A 20,643-nucleotide genomic window follows, 5' to 3' on the forward strand; every position below is an offset into this window, starting at 1 on the left:
AGTTCACCGCTCAGTCCATTTGGGTCAAGTTTAAGGAAATTTCCACTAAGCGTTCTTGGGATATTGCATTTATGAGAATGACATGGACATAAGGTCACAGTGACCTTGACCTTTGACCACCCAAATCTAATACATCGAAGGTAGTGGTTAGTAGTTAGATAACGCATGCCCAAGAATAAGATATACAGATGGACAGACAAGCTAAAAACATAATGTCTGTGCCAACTGTGGAGGCATAAAAATGTGACCCATCACAAGTTCATGCATGAAAATCAGGAGAATAAGAGGAAGGTAGATTTTTTTTAGGTGATGCCTTTTGTTTCCATGATAAACAGATGAAGTGAAATCATTAACTGTTATCACCACTACCCAAACAGTGAAAAGCACTGGGCTGTGACTTTATGTGAATGTTAATGAGCAAGACTCATTTATTAAATCTGAAGAGGACTCAAAATTTTCACCCTACTGAAGTTTAATTTAGTCAAATTAAAAATATTACTGCAGGGCAAAGCCCTTTCGATATGTGTCTGTTGAAGCTCTGGTGCTGAGTGAAGGACATCAAGCCTTAAATCTAAAGCCAGTAGGCTGACAGCACTGATCTCAGGTCCCTTACCTCAAGGTGAAAGCCTCACAGGCTCCCACTTATGGAGCTGTGGGGTTTCAGATCCAGACAGGAGGTGAAGTAAAAGTTGAAGGAGACCATCACATGAAAGCCTCCTCTGACCCTCTTGAATTAAGAGCTATTTTGTCACCGGACATACTACGTGTTCAGTGTTTCAAGGTCCTCAACACCCACACACAAGTTTTTCATTATTCTGGCCGACAAGATCTTTCTTTAGGTTTTAGAGGAGAGGAGCTTTGCAACTGTAAGTGCATCTTTGCTCGGGTCACCAAACTCTAAACACACAAAACACACAAGTATGTGAGATAGTTGTGCACTCACCCACACAGGGCTAATCAGCCAAAATAAGGGAAAACAACTGGGTTAGGACTTATTTATTCAGGAAGTCTTCCTGAAATCAATATATATTTATATCTTAGAGCTAAATACATGTATACACAAGATCACAGCGGGACAAGGCAGTGACACAAAACAATCATCACACAGAGAGACACTGATTAAAACAATCATTTAAGTATCAGGAAGTAAACATCCTGATGGGAATAAGAAATAAGAGTTTCTAACTTTAGGTTATTTAGCATTTCATAACAAAAGGGGGTTGGACAGTTCTTTACCAGCAACAGCATGAGCATACGTCTGCTTTTGATTTTTTGAACTTATCAGTGTGGTGTTCAATATGAGTTATATGGGGATATACCGTCTAACGAAAATCCAAGACTTCCTTTTTTTTTGAGAGCATGGATTTAATGTTTGAGCACTTGTAAAATTCAGACATTTTGTTTTTTATGGAGCGCATCGAAACTAGATTGTAACCCTGAGAGGGCGTGGTTTAGTGGTGAATATGTTTCATTTTTTATATGTACAGTTAAGGAGGGGTTACAATGGCATGAGATTTGCACAGTATGACAGCCGTCTCGGAAAATATTACGGTATTACAGTATTGGGCACTGCATAATTATTGTTAGTTACAATGTCCCTTAAAGAAATGAAAACAGACGGGTGTTTTTTGATTGAATAAATTAGTTATTATTTTGAAACTTTAAACTGTTTTTTTAAAATGTTAGTGTGTTTAAAAATCAGACAGGAAGCGGAGGAGGAAAGGAGATTCGCAGGCGAGAGCCTCCATGCACATTTTGTTTTCAATACCAATTAGCAAATGTACATGGCATCATAACTGTCTGTTTTCAAAGCTCACTACACAATTTTTATGGCATTTCGCTGCAATGACAGCTTAAGTCAGTAATGAGGCAGAGGCACAGCAGTCTGTGTTATTGTCTTGATTTGGGGGCAAACCAAGACCACAATGAAAACAGGCTGATGTGAGTATTAGTGTTTTTATCCTGTGACATCACATTTCTGTTTAATATGATGTTTCAAGTTTTTTTTTTAATTTAGTTTGTTTTGTGTTTCTGCATGTGCATGTTTTTGGTTTGTTTAATCTGTCTACTTTTGTTCGTTTTCTTGACAAATGTGTGAAATAGCGTGCTGCGATAACAAACCATTCACATACTCACATTTTTCTGTTTAATTTTTTTTCTGTTGTTTTTGTTGTATGTTTAAGTTATTAGTTCACCACCATTCGTACGTTGTTATTTTGTTTTCTGTTCGAACATTTTTATCTTTTGAGTAAGACTGATTTTAACATATTTAGGTGGAGGCTTCAAATAAGCCCACTGGGTTTTCTGCCTCTCCGAGTACTATACATCATATGTTATCATTGTAATTTTGTGTATTTTTAAATTGTGCAAAAACCAGTACATAAATACATAAAATGTGGAAAAAACAACCAAAAGCAAACAGGATAATATCATCAACATAAAAATGGCCAAGTCGGTGTTGAGTTGAAATCACATAATATTCATGTATAGTTCAAAAACATACAGTTCCTAAAACTGATCCTCTCTGGACTGCTTTGTCAACATTTGGGGTCTTTATTGGAAACCAAGACAAGACCAATTTAAGTCCGACCACAAAAAATGCATTTAAGAAAAAGGATTTAGCATGCATAAAAACCAACGTGCCTAACAAAACATGGTTGGTGGCATCATCATGCTCACAGAGGGCAGCACAATGTTTCCTCTTGTCAAAAAAACATAATAATCAACAAAAGCATTTCCAGCCATGATTCTAGGGCTGGAAAAAGCAATTCTCAGGCCTTAACAACAATATGCAGCTTAAGGACCAAAAATTTGAAGGTCACAGGAAAATACCCTGTTTAGTTACCGTTGATATTTTGTGCATCACAGAAACATTTTCACGGCAGTCTGACCCCTCCATTTCTACATACAGATAAATGTTCAACTGCACCATGACTGCTGCAAAAGGAATGAATTCAATTGAGCTTTTGTGTAAGTTTCATGGCCTCACCAAATATATTCTGCAAGCTGACATTCAAATTCGACTTCCCCTCCCGAGGGTGTACAGGTATGCGGGTAGATTTGAATAGCTGAGAGAAATGGAAGCAGGCCTGGAAATACACAGAGCTACAGTCGGTTTCTAGACGGTGGACTGAAAACGTTGAGGAAACTGTCAAATGTATCACTGCCATCTGAGCTATATTCCACATAAACTGGTTTACAGTGCCAGGAGCAAGACGTGGAGTCATTTTTTTTGTGGGGCAGACAAACCCAAACCACCACTAACAAACAAACCCCCATGTGCAAGCGTTCCTCAAAACTTTTTTTTTTCTTGTTTGTTTTGGATTATAGCAGAGGTGTTTTTCTATTTTCAAGCTTGAGGATGTGTTTATGCAAAGTCTAAAGTCTTACTGACCTACATCACAATTTGGAGCAGCAAAAGAATAGAGTTTTCCATCTAGTGTAACTAAGACCTTAGATATGGTCTCTTTTGTGGTGAACGTCTGGTGTTGGGTTTAGTCACTGGCAGGAAGTCTTTGCCCACACAAAGCCCCTGCAGTTCAATGTCTTCTGAACAGGCGTGAATAAGCACTCTAACCCATTTATTCCTGAGAGACCTGCATTCATCAAGTATCTTTCATCAAGTGTGAAATCATCCCTGACCCTAACCGCTAACCCATAATCTAAAAAATAGTATCATGACAAATTTTTGTGCTCTTTTAAAATGGTTGAAAATACAAGTTGACAATATTTTCAACTATCTTTCACAGATATATATTGAATCCTTGTATCTTGCACTGTTGACACAATAACACCCTCTATTTTAGGATTAACGGAATAGCTCTACATTTTTGGAATCACACTTATTTGCCTGACAGATGAAAAGAAGTTTCTGGTAATGACCTACTTGCTGTTGGCTCTATTGTATGTCATTTTTCAGTAAATATCATAATACAAAACATGTGTTTTCTGTTTTAAAAAGTACAAATGTTGAAGGACAACAAGTATTCACCCATCTTTTATGTGGTTATGTCATATATATATATTTATATATATATATATATATATATATATATATATATATATATATATATATATATATATATTTATATATATATATATATATGAGCACAAAGCTGATGGGTACAGTGGTTTGTTTACATGACTTTACAGAGGTGCATATTTAACAGACTCAGTGTGGACAGAGAGGTGTTAGGGCTCTCAGCGTTAACATGTTAATCGTGATGCGATTAAGCTGCATAATTAGAGTGTTTTGCAATGGAAATATGGCATGGCCATTTAACGGGCGTCCCCTGACCTCTGGCCTCAAGATATCTGAATGAAAATGGGTTCTGTGGGTACCCATGAGTCTCCCTTTAACAGACACGCCCACTTTATGCTAGTCCTGTTTAGTTTTTTGCCTGTCATTTGATTCCTATCAAGGCAATCTGGTAAGAATTGCTTCAATATAGACTTCAAAATTGTTTTTCATAATTTAAAAATGCAATTAACTATTGAAATTCTGCATTTAATCATGATTTTAAAACTTTCGTGTTTCACAGCCCTAATAATTACACAAAATTGGGAGAGTTGGGAGAGTTTTAAAAATGTCGGACTTTAACAGATTTTCCTAGCCAGAAGCTGAAAAAGGAAACACCTGAACACAGCACTCAGCAGCGCTGATGATAAACATGCTTGTTGTGTGACAGAGACGGGGAGAGGAGTTGGAAGTTGAAGTGTAAGTTTGACTATTGCACAATGTTTCTGTAAGTTAGTAACTTATTCAGAATGATGCAATATTTTATGACAAGGTTACCTAAACTGCTTGACCCATGGGTCAACCTGCAGGACCCGGGCTGTGGGTCAATGACTACTGTCCACTGAGCATGACGATGGCCACAGGCCAAAACACACTGGTGTTAAAGGATATAGCTTTTTTTGCACACTACAAGTGTACAAGTGGAGTTTTACTCTAGTCGGACTTTTTCCTTCTCCATGCACCTGGAAATGCTTGCTTCACTGATCATGAAGCTACAGTCCACAGCTGATGAGCTTAGCTCAGCATAAACAATGGAAACAGGGGTAAACAGCTAGCCTGGTCCTTTCCAAAGTAGAGATGCACGAATTGTTGAACTCTGAGCTGATACTAATACCGATACCGACACTTATTATAACAATCTGGCGGAAAGCAGACACAGATGTCTTTTTGTTGTTGTTTACTTTGTAGGGTGTCGTCCCTGAAATGGTGACAGTGAGTTTACTGCATCCTTTCGTCCCAACAGCAATCCTGGGGACGATCTCTATGTCCCATTTACGTTTTCTATTGTCCCTGGGACAACAGTATGACGGGACACTCTTAGATTTGAGCTATGCTGTGCTTTTTAGCCTGCAACAAAATTGAAGTGACCCAACAGAAAAACATCGGCCCCTGGCATTAGTGAATGTCTTATCTGCCAACAGGCCAATGGCAGTCAACAAGGCAAAATGGGCTGATGTGCGGCAGATAAATCCCTTGTCCAAAGCTAAACAAATCTGGCTACCAGCTTAGTAATGAACAGGTTAGATCGTCTTTGTTTCATCAATACACAAAATGAGGTGAAAAGTGACAAGTTGTAGTTTCACAAGCGGTAAGGTGCCTGACCATTTCTTAGCCTGGATAAGTGAACTTCTGGAGTCTTCATATCACCATGTGGTGTTTTCTCTACTGCCTGCCGTCTTTATGCTAATCTAAGCCAATACAGTATTATGAGACAAACATGCGAGTGGTATCATACTTCTTATCTAACTCTCAGCAAGACATTTAAAAACCGAGAATGGCAGGTGCAACTAAAAGTACATGTAGCTGCACTTTCCAACTCTAATGGAAGAGAAACATTTTACTGAATCCTGCTTTCACATCACCAGACAGCGAACACTCCAACGGCGCTGCATGCCCTTGACAAATCCACAAACAGTTTCTCCTTTCACTTCTTTATTTTAAAAGCAGAGAAATGAAAGGCCCACATCTTTACTTAAAGCAACCCTCAACTTCTTCAGAAACCTGCCACAAACCCACTCAATAAAGAAGTATAACCTATTACTCTTAAGAACAAATATGTAAATGATAACTTTGAGGCATGGTTAAGATGTTTTCAAAGTCAAATAGAAGGTCACAAAACTATAAACGTCAAGCAAACCAAAAAACAGTTGTTACTACAAAAACAGAAAGCACTTTAGTCCGTTCAGATTTGCCTCACTGTTCAGCATCACTTCAACACTTTAAAGAAAATAAAATAACCAGTTCACAGCATGGCATTCCAATCACAGATAAAAATACAAAAACATTATAGTCAATTTTAGTGTTGATATATAGACAAATTTGAGAAACGTATCTTTTTTTTTTTTTTTTTAAATCAACAGCTAAGTTGTTTGTTTGTTGGGGGAAGCAGAGAAGTAACAAAGTCAAATACTCACTGTTCTTGCAGGATAAAATCCATGTTCTCTGCAGAAATCTGTCCGCTCACAGGATGGCGAAACGCGGTGGTCCTCTGGTTATGACTGAAGTGACAGAGGGAGGAGAGAGGAGACAAAATTAGCAACCCTGGTTGCACTGCAAATACTGTGCGGCTATCACTCCGGATTCCCCCACCCACTGTGTTCACAAGAACAGCAGACACGAGCCGATCATTCCCCAAAGGACTAGAGGCCTTAGAAGCTCTGTCCAACTTCTCCACCCTGATGGGCCTTCGTCCCTGACTTTCCCAGCCCTGTGTAGAATGTGAGGGCTGGCTGCGGGACACCCACCCCACCACACCACACCCAAACTGTCCTGTGCAGCCCATGTAGACCAAAGTGTTGGGCTCAGCACAAACTGCTGGACAGTGCAGGCCTGGGCCTCCATCAGTTATAGACTCAGTCAGTCATTCTAAGCCTCAGCCAGGGTGTGAAAGCATTTGACAGGGTAAACAACACGGGTGGCATGGAGGGTCACTGTGTGTGTGTGTGTGTGTGTGTGTGTGTGTGTGTGTGTGTGTGTGTGTGTGTGTGTGTGTGTGTGTGTGTGAGCTGTTTTCCAATTCAACAGGAGCTTGAATGCTTCACAGCTGAGAGTTGACAATGATGATGATGTTTCGACTAAAGTTTCAACAGCTTTGAAGTGAATAAACAAAGAGGTTATTGGACTAACTCAGGTGTTCATCGCCAATAGAAAAAACACCTGCTGCTACAAAATATGACAGCTCATAAGAAAACAAAAAATACAAGGTTTTAAAGGATCGTGGTGCTGCTGTCTTGCTCTCACCTGTCAACTTGATGACAGTCTTTCAAAAGGAAAATTGGAAATATAATATTGGGTAATTACCTTCGCCAAGGTGGTTATGTTTTCATTTCAGGATTACGGAAAAAAACTGGCCAGAGTTTTATGAAACTTGGTGGAAGGGCGCAGCATGGGCCAAGGTAGAACCCATTACATTTTGAGGAAGATCTTATTCATAGGGTGGATTGTTTTTCACTTTCATTAGCATTGCGAGACAGGGCATTTGGCAATATTGGCAAATTTGGCAAATGCCAGATGGGCCTGCCCCCCATGTGGACCCCCATAAAATTGTAGTGAAATCAAAATGACTGGAAAAGCCCATCTGATAAGGGGTTACACAGCCCCAAAACTGTCAGTAAGGCAGGTGCAGTGGTACCAGTCGTCGTCACCTATTCCCACTATTTCAAGTGGATCTGTCTATCACGGACTGTCAGAGGTCAAGCAGGAGAGGCCAGTGGAATTTGGAATTTTATTTGCACATAACAAGCATCATGAAGATGTCACCTCTTAGAAACTTTAACAGACATTTTGCATTATTGCGTGACATTCTACTGACTAAACAAGTAATGCTTTGACCAGAAAATTAAATAGGAGTGAAAATAACCTCTAGTTTGCTCCGAAAGTTATGGTTGCCAAAATATGCCTAATTAATAGTGGTTCCCAACTGGTCCAGTCACGGGATCTAAATTTCTCTTGAGTCATTAGTTCAAGGTCCACACTCTGACCACAACTTAAATTTTATTTCACAAAAAAAAAACATGTTGGCTTAGAACACAAAAAAATAAAACATATTGCAAAAATAAACAGAAACGGCACTTCAACATAAGAGCTCTGTGCTGGAAACTTGTATTTCAAAATAAAGACACACACATTCACGAGTCACTTGTGGTCCATTCAAAGTGGAACCCACTTTTAAAGCACAATGCACAGCCACTGCATTAAACTATTAGCACTTCTCCTGCCAACGCAATAAATATACCCCTTAGTTCACTAATTCACCCGACCCTCACTAAGGCTTGCTAAAGAGCTTTAGGGAGAGTCAAGAGTCGTTTTTCTTTTTAAGGGGTGTAATACATTTTTAAAAAGTATAGTTGGCTATGGATTGTTATTTAAGATATAAATTTTAAAAAATCTCAGGATAAGGGCATGATGAAAACCTGAGTACAAGCTATATTTATGGAGCTTTAACTCTGCTTAACAAACTCATCCTGCATTTGAAAAGTACGCAGTTAATACAACCAAAGAGCTAATACAACAATAGCCAAATGTAAGGGAGGATACAACAGAGGATTTTCTTAAATAGAGGCCTAACTATGTTTGTTAAAATTTCAGAACAAATACATGATGCAAACTACTGTATTAAATGTTCCTAAAAATATAGAAAACTCATATTTGATGCAATTTGGAGGAAATAACCTGCTCAAAAATCATCCAAATCGCATATTTTAGGCAAACTTCCTGCAGTCCTTTGTTCACTATTTGGGTAAATTATACAGTTCAACAGTTGTGCTGGACTTTTATTTGAATATAACATGAAATATCCCTAAACTATGTCACTATGTCAGGGGTTGCCAGTTTACTCAATGACAGAAAAGTCATCCCTTAACAAAAAAGGTCAGGAACCTGCTTTAATCTAATGTATTCACACTGTCAAGAATTTTATTTGCAGGTACAAACAGGGCCCCGCAAACATAAGAATTGCATTAGTGCTGCGTGCAGTTGTCCACAGAATCACTAGTCACAAAACTGACCAAAGTTCCTGCCCCTGTCCTGAAATGCCCCTGCAGAGCTGCTTGGCAGTCACCAACAGAAGCACCACATTGATGAGAGACACCATGCACTCTCAGCAAACACACCTTGTGTGTGTAAAGGTTCAGAAACCTTTCCCCCGTCTCCAAACACAATCAACATGTAGTTGCACCATTTTCCATTCTGCAGCAGCTCACATTACTCACACTGCAAAGACTGATGCTTGATGTAGCAGAAGATCAAACCCTACAGGACTACATGGTTTCCCTGGAGACCCAGTGACATGATAGCAGCAGGCTCCATAATAGGGACCTACAATGCCAATATTAGCTCACAGCATGAGACCTAAGCACAACAGCTCACATGACACTGGTCACATCTAAATGCACTACTGTTGGTTAGTGTTGCCTTCTGTCTACCATCACTGCTGGTATTACCATTACTAACTAAAAGGGCATGGATACCCCCTTTTTTTTTTTTACCAACACGGAACTGGTTCAGTTCTACTTGAACCGTTCAGAGCATTTCGACTAAAAATAAATTGGTTTGGATCCCAAAACGTCGGTTCTCAGCTGGAACCTTAAGTGCGAATCTTGACGAGATCAGTGGGAGTGTCATATTACACAGACTGGAAAAAGAGGATGCAGAAGGCAAAAATGGTCAAGTGTGAGAACTTCTCTTTGGTTCATGCTTATTTTTGGGGTCAAAATATTTGTACTAACAGAACAAAAGTCTGTCAGGAATCAACGTAATCCACAATTTTGCTACTCCTCTTTACGTCTGTTGTGCATTGTGCAAAGCCTTCCGCTAAGGCCAAACACCCTTTCCTGCAATGTTATTTGAATCTGCTCCAACATTAACATGTTCTTTCTTGGCCCATGCTACACCCTTCCGCCATATTTCATGAAAATCAGGCCAGTAATTTTTCCATAATCCTGCTGGATCCTGGATATTTTGCCTTCAGTTCTTGAGTGCTTGGAAGCATACTTTGCCACTATCTTGTTTTTTTCCCCCCCAAATTAAGTGACAGTGAAGCCCAGAGGGTGCTGATGTGGGTGTAATCGACTGACATACTAGTCAATCAAATACCCAAGCATATCCCTTTGGGCCCTTTTTACCTTTTAACCACCTTTAACCAATATGCTTTTTTAATAAAAAAAATAAAAAAATAAAAAAAAAAAGCTAAATTAAAAACTGAGACAGTCATGTGACTATACTAGTTGGTTTATCACATTTTGTTGCAGGCCTGGGGCGGTCCTGCAGCTCTGCTCCTCTGCACTGGATTGCAAATGCAGTTATGAAGGTTTGCAGCATCGACATCACCAGGAAAACAGCAGAAATGTGTGTCAGAAAAGAAGGTTCAACTAACACATGAAATAACTTGTATTGGTTATTGAATTTAGTTTCTCCTGGAGGTTTGGAAGAGTTTGGCATTTTTCCCGACTGCTGGCTGCATAATATAGATATTCTCAGCTGCTGCAGGTTGTGTGCTCGATTGTCAGGTATTCAGCACAAAAAAGAACATCCGGATTATAATGCAAAGAATTTATAGCTTTCGTAAGTCCTGAGGAATCACCTACGGTGGCCCACAGGGGACTCTTATGGGGCATGGAGAACCTTTGCTCCCAATCTACAAGGGAAAGACAGGAGCACAGTACTGGAGATGCTGTTGGTCATGCTACTGGAGTGTGTGTTGTGTGTGTTATAGGACAAAAACACCCAGTGATCTAGGTAGTAGCATTCCTCAAGGGAATACGCTCACTGTTTCAACATACCAAGGAGCCCTCTGGCTGAGTCTGAGGCGCTCCAAGAATTAATAATTGTCTGAATAGGATGGAATTATAATCGATCAGTTGTAGCACGGGAAGGAAAACAGATAGTCCTGACAGGCCTCTGAGCCATGAGTTATGACTGAGACACTCTCTGTGCAGAGCTGTAGAAAATCCAACAGCTCACGATTAACAGCAGCCCCAGCGTTTCGGCACTGTATTACAGTGAAACAGCTACCCGGGTCGATGCAGGTGATGTCATGTATGTTGCATCTGCTGCAGTGAGAAAAATCCATCTAAATGGCAGTTTAACTTAATGCACGAGAAGAAAAACTGAAGTGAGGAAAGCTCTGACAAAAGAGGGAGTGAGTTATCATGTTAAATTATCGTTAAATAATCATGATTGTTATAATTGTTGCCATAATCAAGCAGTCCTTGTGTGTCTAGGTCTTTAAAGGTAATCCACTTAAACAAAAACACAAATTTCATACCATAACCTTTTTTTTATTAACATTGTTGTCAGCATTGGTTGTTGTTGTCAAATTATATGGCTACAGTAACACATTTTCAAAAGGTATAAATATACATGGAGGAGGTCATTATTGGATCGTGTGAATGGATTACATTAGAAAATTTGAATTACACTGGCAGGGAATTGTTACATAAATAGGGGCTTAAATTGCATTAGTAGAAAATTATGCTAATAAGATTAATGCACCATTAACATCTGGATTTCATTAATGCTTTACTATGTTAATGTGAATCAGTTTTACTAATGCAATGAAAACAATGCTCAAACACCTTTGCCTTAATACATATTAAACAAAATGCTATGACATGTACAATAAATCAACACATGACACCCATGGGTGAAAAAATAATGTTAATCATGCCATGATGACAGACATAAAACCATATTTCATTCACACAAATGTGTAAGAGCTAATAGCTGCATGCAGAATTCATGGAGAGCTTATGAAATTAAATGCAATATGTTAAACCTTTTAACTCTGATCTCCTTGCCAGACTATTAAATGGTGAAGAGGTATTTATGACCGCTGAGGACACCTTAAATCCTCTTAGTGAGCTGAGCAGTAAATTTTGATATCGATCGTGCACATTAACACAAAGGCTTGTTTATTTCTCTGCTGATATATGAAGCGCCTCTCCTGGGAGTCTGGCAAATCCACATCTGATGGCTAACAGAATAAGAATGGAAACAATGTGTCAGTGTCCTGAGAGGTTGTTTATCAGCAACGGTGATTTCCTTTTGCAGTGGAGTTAAAAACAGTTTGAGGCGTAATAGATGTGATAGCGTCACTTCAGTCAGGCTGAGGTAACGATGTCCTGAACTACAAAGGAAAACATGCTGAAAGTAGCGCTTAACACTTTAGAAAGCAGCCTATTAACAATGCGCTTTACCATAGGTAATAAAAGACATGTTCACAGTGTACCATGTACATCTCTGAGTCCATTGTAGATTTTTCTTATTCTCACAGTGAGAAAAGTATAAGTGACTAGAAACACAAATAATGAATGTCACATTTTTGTCAGTTGCTCAAAAGCAAAAGCTTCTCACTGAAGTGACCATTTCATAAAAAAGAGTCACGCAAAGGTATTGAAGAACCAAGACCAACAGTAACATCAACAGACCAGAAGGCAATCCAGACAAAAGACATGCATGAAAAGTTGCTTTTTTCCATGCCATTACTAATGTTTTTGCTATTTGCATATACTGTGTATGTGCGACTGTTTGTCAAGCTCATTGCCTGTCTTTGGGGATGATGACGAACAAGAATTAGATGGGGTAGGTAAAGGGAAAGGGGGTAACCAAAAAAGGTAAAGCTGCACAAATCCATTCTCTTGGGTCAAATAAATATACTATACTATGGGAGATGTGAGGGGATGGCTTGAACCCAAAGAGAATTATCAGCCGACTCCTGAAGTTTTCTTCAGCACTGTAAAACATGTTAGGCTGCATTCATACCAAATCAGGCATTGTGGAAAAAACACCAGCTCTGCGATTCATTTGAATGTGGGCAGAGCCTCTAGGCGGCGGGGTCACAGGGGATGCCAAGAAAAAGTACAAATGTACTGTTTTGGTTCAAAATTCCCCCCGCAGGGAGCTGATTTTGGCAAAATATGCTCTGTACAACCCTTTGCGTGCCCTTCACACAGTTATTATATAATTTTTACATGATCCTGAAATGTCAAAGTCAAAGATATTTCGGTTTTGTGAGTGAGTACCTAGAGCACTACTACGGTACACTGTCTCAATTCACAATGTGAAGCTATAAGAGATAGTGATGAGGTATGTATGTACATGAACAGAAACTTATAAAGGCATCTAAATGCAGACCCTGTGGGTCAGATGAGAATATAAATGCCTGAAGGCTTCAAATTCAAAGCTTCTGGTCAGCCTTTCACCGTCATCATCCTGTATTATATCTCATATTATTTGCTGCAGCCCACTGCAGCAGAGAGGTAAGTGCACCTGAAACACAGCATCAGCTAAAAGCCTACTGTGCAGCTGTAAAAATGTATCCCACTCATCCAAACAATTCTGTTGTCTCATAAACTTTAATCTCCAAGGACAGCTGAGGCACTACTCCACCTTTCCCTGTTAGCTCTCCAACCATGAGAGACTTGCATAACAACCATATCATTAAAAGGGCTGCCTCTAAAAAAAAACATGCCCAACTCCCACTGATTAAATTAGCCGACTCGATGCTGACAGTATGCAAGCAGCTTTCCATGAAAGGTGTTTGTTTTACCTGCAGGGCGGCAGTGACGACTCTGTAGTACAGATTGATTGAGTCTAAGGAGGCACATGCATGGGGCGGGGTACAGTTTGACGTTTTTTCAATACTAGAGTTGATACAGTACTTGGGTTTTGTTCAAAAATGAAAGAAATATTCTTCTAAAAACCTGCTTTTTCAAACAACAAAAGGAAGACTCAACTGCACTCCACTCACATGCGTTTTTCTTCTATTTATTTCCTCAAAAATGTCTAATGATACTGACTTGCATCTGTGCAAAGTTGCAAATGGCCAGGCAGCTAGATTAGGTACATCCCTTATATGAAGGCCAAATCGGTGTCTTATATGGGAAACACATATCAACAGTTTACCACAGCAAAGTGAAAGATCTGACTGCAAACACAGAAGAGTGGCAGTTTTTGGATACAAAAAGGACGCTGGAGCTTCCTTCCACTATCTACCAACATCCCATCGTAGCAGATATTACAGTGTGTTTCACCACTTACGCTGTGTCAGCCACTACCAGTTAGCCAAAAAGCTAACAAATGAAATAAACAAATAAAAGATGCTAACTAGACATACCATTCTGATACATCTAGTAGTCACCAATTCTGGAGCACAACAGAACAGCACAACAGCAATTACAAACAAAGAATAACCCTTACATTAAGTAATTGCCTTTCGATATAGTAAGCAAGTTTTTTACTGTTAGTGGCGGGGTCCGCCATTCCACAACTGAATTCACATTACCTATGTAATGTATGCACCGATGACTCGCAGGAAATAAAGCAGCATGTATTGCAGTGTTAGTGTTTGTAATTTTATCTCAATGATAGCAGCCTCATTGTTAACTCTTCGCTCTCTACAGCTGTGTCAGAGCTGTTACTGCTTATGCTTATGCATTTCCAACTGCAGCTGCTTCACACCGAAAGCATTCAACTGGCAAAACATGGAGTGGCTTTTATGGTGATAAAGTTACAGGAAGCCTATTGTGTTTGACAGGGGACTACTAAAAGATAAAGTTGCATGCAATGGTACTGATGCATCATCAACGTATAAATGTGAACTCTTTCAGAGTCTGCAGCTGCTAAGGGTGGGTGAGACACATAAAGGCTAAAATATCAGCCTGGTACAACATGCAACCTAAATGTGATTCATAAGCAAGCAGTTTAGACAGAACATGACTTCCCCTCCATGGATTTTGATACAGTCGATGCAGGGAGTAGCAGATCTTTCACATTTAACCTGCACGTTGACAGACTGTCATTAATAAAAAGATGTCAAGCTTGATGCACTGAAACATGTTAGTATTAATCATTTCCTCAGACTGTCTGCAACACATCAATCCAGCAAATGAATCAAACCGAGCCCATTCTCTCACCATTAGTGTAAGTTTGAATTCTCAAATCTGAAGCCAAATTTTTCAGGACAAATTCAGCTCCATCTGCTTCAGCAGGGTTTCTCAGTTGCGACCAACACAAGACTAATTGCACCAATAAGCTGAGCTCAGACACACTGTATATTGTACATAGATTTTTATTTATTTTTGTTTGATTCTGGCACCTGTTTCGGCACTGATCCCAGCAGGGAACATATGCCTCATCAAAACCATCAGATTCATTACAGTATCTTCTAAGGTGCCAACTGAAATGCTTTTAGTTTGTTATTAATACAACAGCTTGTTTTATTCTGTAACGCAGAATCTAGACAAAAAGCTCAGATCAAGAGGCTCGCCACTCTTCTCTCTGCAAAAAAGCACAGACGACATCTCTTCCTTTCACACCAGCATCTCAGACATTAATTTGGGGTTTTGTGACATTAGACTGGAAGATCTTAAAGATGATTTACAACTACTGCTTTCATACCAAGTAATTCTTGACCAAACACAGAAACCAAAGGGGGCAGTTCAGACAAAATGGCTCATTAGTTTGTCATCTGAGAAACAACAAAGATCCGAAGATCACTCTGGCTGTCAAGACAGTTTAGTAATTCTGTGATTTGTTGGTCTTCTATTGATCTCCATCCCATCACGGCAGCTTTCCTGCAGCTGGAGCAGACTTTGTTCCTTCCTTAAAGGCATGCATGACATTAGGGAATTAAACAGAGCCTTCCTCTTACGAGAATCTTGACCAGTGAGCTGCTGTCAGCTGGTAAGCTCTGTGCCTCTGTGTTTGACTTTGTTGCCCCTGTCGATATCCACATGACATTTATGAAGGACGGGCAGTAAACCTCCGGGGTTACGTAAACACGATGCTGCCCATGACAGCCCTTGCACAACACATCCTAACCTCTCATGCAAACACACATGCATGCCACACATGCATCTCGCTGGCAAACAGCACCTGCTGTGTCATATGACCTGGGTGTCACTGTGTCTCTCAAGGAACTCCAGTTGCTTTACTCCTGTTTGTCCTGTAGCCAAGTTACTGGAAAACCAAGCAGTGCTGCTGAAATGAATCACTGACCGAAACATTATCACCAACAAATGTTATTAGTATTTATATCAGAGTATTTATATCATTATAAATTAAGCATCTTAACATCACCTTGTTTACTGGGTAAATAAATTGGCAATTGCACCATTTTATAGACTAAAACATTTTTAAAAATCAGAAAATCATCAAAAGATAATGACATAACTAAAGAATACTCACAGCTTAATAACCAAACTATAATCTAGTTTGAGTTCAGCTTTCTATTTGTCCTCTGGCCAAAACTGCTGGCATATCTTGATAATTAATGTCCCTCAGCATGTGTGAAACTGTGCCAATACTTTTATAGCCAAACATCAAACAGTCAGCGGGGATTATTCAGACATTTAATCTGTCACTGGTTCACACTGAGTCATGACTGGCTGTCAGTGGCCTTTGTAATTGCCTATTGATAACTTGATTACCTAAATGAGCAGTTTGGAGCACTTAAGAACAGATAGACATGATTCGAAATGGTGTTACGTTTGTATTTGTGATGTAGTTTTTAGTGTTTTCATCTGGAAAGGCACTCCATACTGACTTACATATATAAACAGCCAAATTTTATTTGGTGTCGTCAGCAAACTTCTTTTTTAAAAAAAAAAAATATTTTGCATGTCACCTCTCTAAAACTGGATGTTTCTGAGGGTCTATGAACGCAGCACAGGCAGAGCTCTTCGTGAGATCTTTTTTTCCTCAGCAGCATTTTGTGGAGTTTGAGCCGTATTGTGGATAATTGATCTGTCTATCTGGTCAGAGCTGATCAGATCAGATCGATGGATAGATGAGAGGACGAGAGTAGAGACGAGCAAATGCAAATTTTTAGACCCAGCGAAATGAACAATTAAGTTTCAATTCCACTGTGCCAGATATTCTGCTGCTCCATCTGTGCACAGGGTCCAATGCACAGCTGAACAGTATGTATATTCCAAAAGCCCAACTAATTAACGGTCCAGCTCCAAAAAAATAGAAAATCAATATGTGAAGGCAGATGTTCTGATCATGGCAGACCGCCACAAATAAAGGAATGTGTGGGAAACTCAGCCTTTATTGGAAGTTTGTTGAAAGCTTAACCTAAATACATAAAAAAAACACCTAAATACATAACAAGGACATGAGAGATTTATTTCTTGGTCATTATAGTGTATACTTCCAACACTAAATTTCATACAAAATGAGCAGGAAGACAAAAAAAATCTCATACAACTGTATCAGCAGTATTCTCAGAATACTTTCAGCTAGCTAAGCGACAAATCATTAGCACTAAACAAAAAAAAAAAACTAATTATGTACTCAACATAAATATTAATAATACAAAGTCCCAATAGAGAACCCCAGTAATAAGTCCCAAAACCCAGACATGAATTAGAATTTCAGCACCTCTGGTTCCCTCATCTCAAAGGCAATGGGTTTTTGGAAAGAAGCCTGAAATGAAGTCTGTGGTTAATGCAAGCTGAAGACAGGTTTTGTTCTATTTAATAAAATACGTCAATAAATACCCCACTCGCAAATTAACTAAAAGAAATCAAAAGCATGTTTTCGATTAAGCATTCCAGCTGATTACATCATGTGGGACACTGTTTGAAAAAGCCTGATTAAGGCTGCCATGCTTCTTATCTGATATTTACCAGTAAGGCCAGTTCTAGGCATGGGCGAGGAGGGGGCAATGCCCCCCCCCAAATTCACCGCCTGCCCCACCTACGCCAAACACAGGCATCTTTAGCCCCCAATAATTCTCACTTTGAGCAGTCATTGTCACTAATGAAAACAGTAATGTTGTAATTTCGCATGGTCCAATCAGAGAGGGTTTACAGGGCTCCAGTGTCAAAGACTGTTTCCCCGTCCAGTACTGCAACACACTGGGACAAACAGACAGAAGACTGTACTGCTGTTTGTTCTCTTTAGATTTTGGGCCAAACATGGAACCAACCAACACTTTCTATCAGAGGTCATTTAACATGTTATGCAAAACGAGCTAAAACAGCACTTCACATTCATTTTACTATCAGAGAAAACTCTGACTCTGTGATAGCAGAGAGAGAAGGACAGAGAGAGAGAAGGACAGAGAGAGAGAAGGACAGACAGAGAGAGGACAGACAGAGAGAGGACAGACAGAGAGAGGACAGACAGAGAGAGGACAGACAGAGAGAGGACAGACAGCACTTCACACTCTTTAAGGAACACATTTGAACTTTCCTAAGATTACAATATGTACTTTAAATGTAAATAAAGTGCCAGAGTGCTTAAAAGAAGCACCAAAAAGGCGTTTGTTAATCAAAAATGTGATTAGGATCCCCCCAGAACCCCCCACTAAGGTTAGGTCTAAGCCTTAAACATCCTCAAACCCCAAAAAACAATGCCAATTGGTTAAAAAAAAAAAAAAAAACATGAAATGCCTGCATCATAGCATCAAGTCCTAAAGATTAACTCATTACCCACCAACATCTCTTTGTCTAGACCCAGGCCTGTTAACCAGTGACTGTCAGGGCTGGCGTTAATGTGGTAATGATTTACTGCAGTTAAAATGCTTCACACACAGCACTTTGACATTTCTTTTTATTGATGGTGGACTGATCAATGTGCCACCATCACCATTAAGCCACACCTCCGTGCGCTGGCGACTGATGTTTGTGCATTTCTCCCACAACTCTCATCTCCGATGAATAGCAGGAATTTGTCTTTGTATCGTTTGCCACCGCCAACCTGCCTGTGTTACAACAGATGTGTAGCAGACAGTGCGTTTCTTCAATGATTTCGAGAGTGGGTGGTGTTGTCTCAGTCAAAGGTCAGGTCTATTTAAAGGGTTTTTCCAGATGAAATGTGTTTGAAGTGCAGTGAGGGAGGGCGGGGAGGAGTGCTGCCAGTGCAGTACTAAACACAGCAAGGTCATCGCCACGCAGAGCACACTGGACATGTTAACAATGCATGAGTGTGCATGTTGTGTGTGTGTGTGTGTGTGTGTGTGTGTGTGTGTGTGTGTGTGTGTGTGTGTGTGTGTGTGTGTGTAGGATGTGCCAGTGAGCATGCAAAAGGTTGTATTTCACAAAAGGTACACTACAAGTAAAGTATTAATAGCTTATTTAGAATGACTATCATCATGAGTGAAAATCAGATGAAGGGCAGGTAGTGATACATGATACACTGCTCAGGATTTCCCACAATGTCATTTATTTGTGGCAGTCTGCCACAATTAAAACATCTGCCGGCACATACTGATTTTATTTTTTTACAGCTGGACCGTTCATTAGTTGCACTTGAATATATATGCCATTCTGTTAATCCCTGCAGTAAACTCTTGAACCACAGAGCGTACTCTGGGCACAGACGGAGCAGCAGAACATCAGGCCAAGTGAAAAGGAAAGTTTTCTTAACATTTGCTTTTGGCTTTTGTTTGCAGCAACTCCTCTCGTCCATCGCTCTGATCAGCTCTGACCAGATCCACAGATCAAGTATCCACCCCACAACTCAAACTTCTCAAACTGCTGCCGAGGAAAAGAACTCAAAAGAATTTTGAGTACACAAACACACAAAACTGTCCAAATTTAGAGAGGTGAGAGAAGATTTTTAAAGGAGGCACACATAGAAAATAGCTACTGCTATTTTGGGGACTTAATGCAAACTTTTCCCCCAGTCTGATCGACTGAAAGAGCCATCAACAGCACAAATCATAGGTGTTTGGACAGTGTTGGCAGTCTTTGCCTCCAGGTGCCTGCCTTTCATCTGGAAAGCACACCAATGTATGATGTAACGTGAAGAAGCTGTACTACAATAACATTTTACTATACTGTAGGTGAACAGACATCAGTGCTAGAAAGTCTTTTTTTTAAAAAAAAAAAAAAGCTCATTTAAAATGCACTCACAGTAGAAGTAATTTTGAACACTGTAGTTTTGTGTCTAAAGTCTAAAAAGCAAAGGACCGAGTGCAAACCTGAATTGGAAGAAATTACAATAGAAAGCCAAATGACTCTTCTCTTCTTGGCAATATGACCCCACACTGCAAAAAAATGGGCTGCTCTCTATAATACAATTTAAATGGAAACCTACAAAATGTGCTTTTTGTAAAAAATGTAATTTGAAAACTATTGGAGAGAGCCCAGACCAACTCCAGTCATTTCCTTTCACTAATTTGATAACAGACACACATAAACACATGAATGTGTACACACACACCTGTGACAGGAACTAAATGACACTTTGGTGCACGGCCTAATGTTTAAATAATCACAAAAAAAAAAAATCACATAATTGAGTTGCACAATGCCACAGCTGCAAAAGGGGTCCTGCTTTGGCTGCAGGACAAAAGTAGGTTAAAACATTATCAGTGTTGATTTTTTGGCAGCCTGCAGAGTGGGCCGCTGGCACCGCTGCTCTGATTATTTAACAACCCCTGAAAGTCAGAAGAGCTCCCTGATGATGCTTTCAGCCTCCAGCTCTCACCAACAACATGAACTTTGAGCTAAAATAGTTCTGTAAGGATTGAAAGCACAGCCTTAAGTACATTTGTGTGTTTTCTACAGGGTATCTAAAAATAAATATGCTATTACAGAATGCAGCCAAATGAAAACAGCATTTATTGGACACGTATCTTTGACCAAATAGAATGTGATTGAACTGGTTATTTC

At 39.6% G+C, this 20,643-nt stretch overlaps 1 protein-coding gene across 7 annotated transcripts in view; it reads right to left on the bottom strand.

Annotated features, from left to right (window-relative positions):
* Nucleotides 1-20,643, bottom strand: part of LOC121949780 (pleckstrin homology domain-containing family A member 7-like) — a 178,519-nt gene that overhangs the window by 89,455 nt on the left and 68,421 nt on the right. For all 7 annotated transcript variants that reach the window (XM_088080226.1, XM_088080229.1, XM_042495539.2 and 4 more), the window contains one exon: nucleotides 6,433-6,516. In XM_088080226.1, coding sequence (XP_087936352.1) covers nucleotides 6,433-6,516 — 84 coding nt within the window. The remainder of the gene's footprint in view (nucleotides 1-6,432; nucleotides 6,517-20,643) is intronic.

Source organism: Plectropomus leopardus, chromosome 7 (assembly GCF_026936395.1).
Source record: "Plectropomus leopardus strain MGB_pleo_1.0 chromosome 7, ASM2693639v1, whole genome shotgun sequence".
Taxonomy (NCBI): Eukaryota; Metazoa; Chordata; class Actinopteri; order Perciformes; family Serranidae; genus Plectropomus; species Plectropomus leopardus.